Source organism: Apaloderma vittatum, unplaced genomic scaffold (assembly GCF_000703405.1).
Source record: "Apaloderma vittatum isolate BGI_N311 unplaced genomic scaffold, ASM70340v1 scaffold22787, whole genome shotgun sequence".
Lineage (NCBI taxonomy): Eukaryota > Metazoa > Chordata > Aves > Trogoniformes > Trogonidae > Apaloderma > Apaloderma vittatum.
In genome coordinates this window covers 16,792-22,701 of record NW_009727014.1, presented here as the reverse complement: position 1 = coordinate 22,701, position 5,910 = coordinate 16,792, and the positions used below count along the sequence as shown (strand labels likewise).

The following is a 5,910-nucleotide window of genomic DNA, read 5'->3' as shown; positions in this document are numbered from 1 at the left end:
GAACTGGGATGTTTTACGTTATCCCGATGCAATGCAAATGGGTATCTTTTGCACGTGCATGATGCCTCATCACTTGCTGTGCCATGGGGATGCTGCAGAGTTTGGGGAGTGTTCCAGAGCCAAGATCTCCGTTCAGCTTCTCAATATCTCAAAAAAAAAAAAAAAAAAAAAGGGAGTGGGCAAGGAGAGGTAGATCTTTGGTTGTAATAGTTGTTAGTTCACACCTGACTTACAGCAAAAGAAATACCTTCATGCAAAAAAAAAAAAAAAATTTCTCTGTAGTTAGCAGCAGTGGATGAGCAGGGATCCTTGGAGCGTTGTGGATGTGGCCGGCTCACCTCGTGTTTTCTATGTAGGGAGTTTTGGCGAGGCTGGGACAGGTCCCACAGCAAGGCGATGGCCTTGGGCTGTGTTAGATGCAGAACAGTGCTGCTCTCTCCTATCACCCTGCATTCTTTTTTAGAATCGTGTGATTCAGCAGGCAGAAGAGCCTTCCTGCCCAAGGGAGCGTGTGCCTGCGCGTGGTTCGCATTGCTGCAGGACCACGAGGTTTAGGATTAGTTCATCTGTCTAGGTTTGTGATACGGGCATGTGTTTTGCGTGTGGATTTGCTTGAGTGAGCAAACTGGAAGGGTGTGGGTGCAGAAGGCGGCACCAGTAACTTTCAGTGCTATTTTGGTGTGACTGAGGTATGTGAGACTGAACTGGCAGATTCCAGCTGCTTTGGCTAATCCTAATTGGATCCCACTACAAAGTCAGTAATATGTCTGTAAATTTAATAAACTTACTTAACTGTAAGATCAAGGAGCTGGGAAGGAGGATCATTTGATGCGTTTGTTTTAAATTGCCTTCAAACAGTTGAATGGGGAGCTGTGTGTTTTGGTGGGGAAAACCCACTATGTAAGATACCCAAAGATGCTACAAATGTGATTCTCTTCTGTTTACAGCTCCCAGCCCCACTACAGCTGTTCCTTACATGTCAGTGAAGTGCATTGATGTACGGAAAAACCACCACAAAACCAAGTGGCTGATGCCCTGGGGACCCAACCACTGCGAGAAGCTCAAAGACTTCGACGAGGCGGTGAGCCGGCAGATTGAAGCCAACGACATCGTGTTTGCCGTACACATTCCCCTGCCCAGCAAGGAGATGAGCCCCTGGTTCCAGTTCATGCTTTTCATCATGCAGCTGGACATCGCGTTCAAGATGGACAACGACCTAAGTAAGTCCCTCTCCATCATTCGTGCTGGCTGTGGTCTGATTTTCCTAACGTGTTTCTCTTAAAGTTGCTTTGACCTGTCTCTGCCCACAAAATACTCTGTCTCAGGACTTGAACTGGTTGCTGGTTTCCCGGCGCTGAAGAATTTAAGCTGTGCTGTTCTGATCTGTGTTCACCAAGTGCGTGGTGGGTTTCTAAACTGCGAGCTAAAGTACTTGCAAATCAGTAATTTCATTTACTAAGTTTGCACGAGGAGCTTGCAAGAAGGAATGCTTGTGTCTGAGCTTTTAAACAGGCGCCAGTTGCAGAAGAGTTGATGTTTATTTGCTGAGCCTTTGTCATAATAATAACTTTAACCTCTTCAGTTTGAGGTTGGTGAACTGAAAGAGTTGCCCTGGCTTCCACCAATTGTTGTGAGGTACATTTATTTTTTGTTGTTGTTAGGATTTGATAAAACCAGATGGAAAATACCTTTGGGCCTTGAAACCTCAGTGGTCCAAATTCATTGGAAAACTGTATAGGTTCAGGAATAGTGGAAGATGCTGTCTTACTAGGAGCCAGTAACTGAGGGAGCTCAGCCAGGCTGAGCACCTGGAAGCAGATTCCTAAAATGCTAAACAAGCTTTTGACGGTAATTTGTCCTGGATGTGCAGCGAGCTTTCCTTCAGGTCATTATTTGTGCTGTTCAGTGACTGAGTCCTTCAAAGACGGGAGCTTTTGTTTGGTTGTTGTTGGCTTTTTTGAGATTTTAAAGCAGAAAAGCTTGTCCTGTGCCACCCCCTGGGTAATAGAAGTCAGATTTGAGGTGAGTGGTACCACTTCTGCAACTGGGACAGACTCAGTTTCTGGTCATTAGTTCAGTAGCTGCTGGTGAGTTTTGTTTATAAGAAGCATTTGGAAATGAGGAACATCAATACTTATGGTGTGAGCTTACTTGGCACATCTTGAAGGTTTTCTTTCATTGACTGAAGAAAGAATTTTAAGATGCTATTTTCCTATGCTTTGTGCCAAACTGAAGGCAGACGTAAATTAAGTGTAAAATCTAAGAAACTAGTGAGTAATACATCTCTCACTTGCTAGAGTGTGTCATAACAGATTAAATAAAACTAAATCTTGTTAAGCCAAAATAATTGCATGTGTGTCTAGGCATCTTGCTCCTAACTTTACATTAGTGTTAAGAGCTTTGTTGATCAGGTAATTGGAATGAGCTCCTCAAAAGAGGCAATACTCAAGATGTGAAATAACCTCATTTCTTCCTTTAAATTGTCCTCTTCCCCAGGGCCAACACACAGAACAAAAACCTCCACCCGCTATGTGTCCATGGATTTGGTTTTTTTCTGGGAGTTCTGGCTGCTGCAGCCCTCCAGGGAGAGGGATGCTCCGTGCTGAGGGCAGCCAGGCTGCCCACGGGCAGATGTTGGGGTGGTTTGTGGACTCTGGGGAGCTGGGGTCGGCCTTCCTCATCTAGCCAGGAAGGTCTTTCGCAGGGTGGAGGGAAAACCCTTGGGGAGAGTCACCTGGAGCCTCACAGGGGCCAGGCGTCCCGAAAGGCCCTGTGGGATCTGCACCCTCTGGAGGAGGAGCCAGCCTTCGTCATGTCTGCCTTGGGGAATTTGCTCTGGAGTTTTTTTGATGTGGTTGTTTAGAAATGATTTTGAAGTGTGGATGTAGAATCATTCGGGTTTGAAAAGACCCCTGGGATCATCAAGTCCAGCCACTAACCCTACTCTGCAAAGCTCCCCCCTAAACCATCTCCCGCAGCCTCACATCTCAATGACCTTGAAACCCCTCCAGGGATGGGGACTCCACCACCTCCCTGGGCAGCCTGTGCCGATGGCTGACTGCTCCTGCTGGGAAAAAAATTTCTCCTACTGCCCAGTGTAACCCTGCCCTGTAGCAGTTTGAAGCCGTTCCCTCTTGTTCTATCACTAATTACCCGTGAGAAGAGACCAGCCCCAACCACTCCACAGCGTCCTGTCAGGCAATTGCAGAGAGTGAGGAGGGCTCTTAGCCTCCTCTTCTTCAAACTCGAACAGCCCCAGACTGTCAGTCTCTTGCCTCCAGTTCACTCCTCCCATCTGCTGTTCTGCTGCTAAATAACACTGTTGTTGTTTTAAAACCCCTTTCTTCTATCTTGAAACCAAGCATGGTGGAATATCAGCTGCTGCTTCTCTCCTCCTTGCCCTCACGCACCTACACCTGCACGGGCGTGTAGCTGTCCCTTAGCATTTGGAGGATTTCAGGAGTGTATTTTGTGTTGGCAGTCTTGAAGAGTTTTGTACTTTCCTTGTGTTTATCCTTCACAGAAAGCTGGGAGAAGCTCAGACTTGCTGTTTCTCTGAGGAAAAGGCTAGTTCTGTGCCCAAGCTGTCCTTGTCCTTTCTTAATGCATTGTGCATTCAATTATTCAAAAGCCCTTTTGAGAACAAGGAAAGGCAGCAGCCAGAAGGAGGTGAAGTTATCTTAAAACCTCCTGCGCCTCAGCTAAAAAGGCTGTGATGGGAAATCTTTGTGCCTCTCATGAGGAGGGCAGCATCTGCAACATTATGCTGGGTGTTGGATGATGATGCCTCCGTTTGTTGGGTGCCGTAACAGCACAGAGGGGCCTTTACAGTTTTTCAGTCCAAAACCCACACGTTTTCTTCTCTTTCTGTATCTAGTGAACTAAAAATGTTAGCAAGCGAGAGTAACTTCTGGTTTCCTCACAGTTGGAAAGCAACTGTGTACAGTTGTGTGGCTAAGCCCCACAGGCTCCTCTTCAAATTCATCTAATTTTGGTTGCTTTGGTAGGTTTTGTAATTTTAGAAAGCTGGTGAAGCATGGAAGCATAGTGCAAATAATTGTAGCACTTCTCTTTGCTTGCATACGCTTTCTGGACAGCTGTATTTGTATGCAACTGGCCCAGAGCCATCTTCTGAAACATCTTCTCTCTTTTTAGACTATTGTAGTGTGAGTGAAGTCATCCCCTGCTAATATCATGCTATCAAGTGAATTGTGGAAAAGATCCTGGGCACTGAACTGCCAATGTGGAAAAAATAGATTGGCAGTGCTCGGAGCATGGCCAGTACCGGGGAGTCCTTTGCTGTTGGGGCGTCACAGCTCTGACCTGTATCTTGGTGTCTCATGGACCTGTGTGTGGAGAGTCACTGAGGGAGCTGAAAACTCAGAACCCCAGCAGGGATGTGTCTTCTCCTGCTTGGTCATCCCTGGAATGCATGCTCGTCTAAAAACCTGTCTTATTTCTGTAGCAGTTTGAATATAATCCTATGATGGTAACGAGATTGTCACTTGGCACTTGAGCTGCTAATGTCAGAGGGGGTTACCGGGCTCCACGAGCTGGACATCTTCTGCAAGATCTGTGCAGACAGGGTTACTCTGGAGCATGCCATGCCATGGTCCTTGTGAGATGAAGTTCCCTGGGATGGGCAATTTCATCTCTTGGTACTGGATTAGATGGAAATGTCTACCTACTTACCGTTTTATCGTTGGGAAATTCTGGAGGATCTATGGAGGAACTGAATAATTGCTTTAGTTGAAGATATTAGCATCTGAGAAACTGAGCACAGGTTTGCAGTGTTTTTTGTTTCTCTTCCTTCCTTGCATGCATTCTTCCTCTTCTGTCGTGGCTCGGGCTTGAATAATTAAAAGATTCTACTTGCTCTCAGCACTTGCAGAAGTAAAAACTGGCTTGACTGTCAGTCTCTTGCCTCCTGTTCACTCCTTCCATCTGCTGTTTTGATGGTACATAACACTGTTGTTGTTTTAAAACACCTTTCTTCTATCTTGAAACCAAAAACATGGTGGAACATCAGCTGCTGCTTCTCTCCTCCTTGCCCTCATGCATGGGCGTGCAGCCTGCCCTTGGTGTTTGGAGGACTTCAGGAGCGTATTTTATGTTGGCAGTTTTGAAAGGTCTTTGTACAAAGCTCTGCTAATGGGAGATGCAGAGACTGATGAAAATTCAGAGAGGGATTCTAATCCATAGTTCTGGAAAGGCACACACTACTTATCTTCTGCTTTCTGGTTTTCATACTCGATGGCAACAGCAAGATTTGGATTGCAAAGATGAAATAATGAAAAGCTGTTTTTGTTGGATTTAATCCCAAGCATTCCAGTTGGTTTTATGGCTTCTGAAATGAAGTTCCTAGTTCTTTCTAGCCTGGCCAAGTTTAACCTTATGTTCCCATCTATCTGTTTTGCTGGTCTTCTAAATAGTGGCTCCGAGATGGCAAATCCGTGTTTCATGGAAACCTAACTCATGGCTGCTGGGGAAAGGAACTTGAGATCAATCTGGATGGTGTAGATCATGTGTGCCGAAAAAAAAAAAAAAAAAGAAAGAGGAAAAAAAGCTTAGAAAAATCTTGATGCATCCACATCAGCTGCATGACAGAGCCACCTCCAAACGCTCTATAAATAGCAAGTCTGAACCACAGGTCCCATCCACGCCCCTTCCCATCATTTTGGATGAGTATGCCACCACACAGTCCTGACACAAATACAACTGCAGAAGATGACAAATATGTGGGACATGCGCCGCTTGGAAGACTCACACTTACTTGTAGACATGAAACAGCCTCCCTTCAGAATGATGAAGACCAGATTTTTGAGCTGAACTTCAAAGCTGGTCTAGTGTTGATGAGTCTGTGCAGCCTGTGGCTGCGCGCGGGCAGCTGCGGGGAGCTGGCCGTCCAAG

At 45.9% G+C, this 5,910-nt stretch overlaps 1 protein-coding gene across 1 annotated transcript in view; it reads left to right on the top strand.

Moving 5' to 3' along the window:
• Window positions 1-947: 947 nt before the first annotated feature.
• WLS (wntless Wnt ligand secretion mediator) overlaps window positions 948-5,910 on the top strand; it is a gene marked incomplete at its 5' end in the record, with an annotated part of 14,823 nt that continues 9,860 nt past the window's right edge. Inside the window, one exon of the mRNA XM_009873520.1 lies at window positions 948-1,220. Coding sequence (XP_009871822.1) covers window positions 948-1,220 — 273 coding nt within the window. The remainder of the gene's footprint in view (window positions 1,221-5,910) is intronic.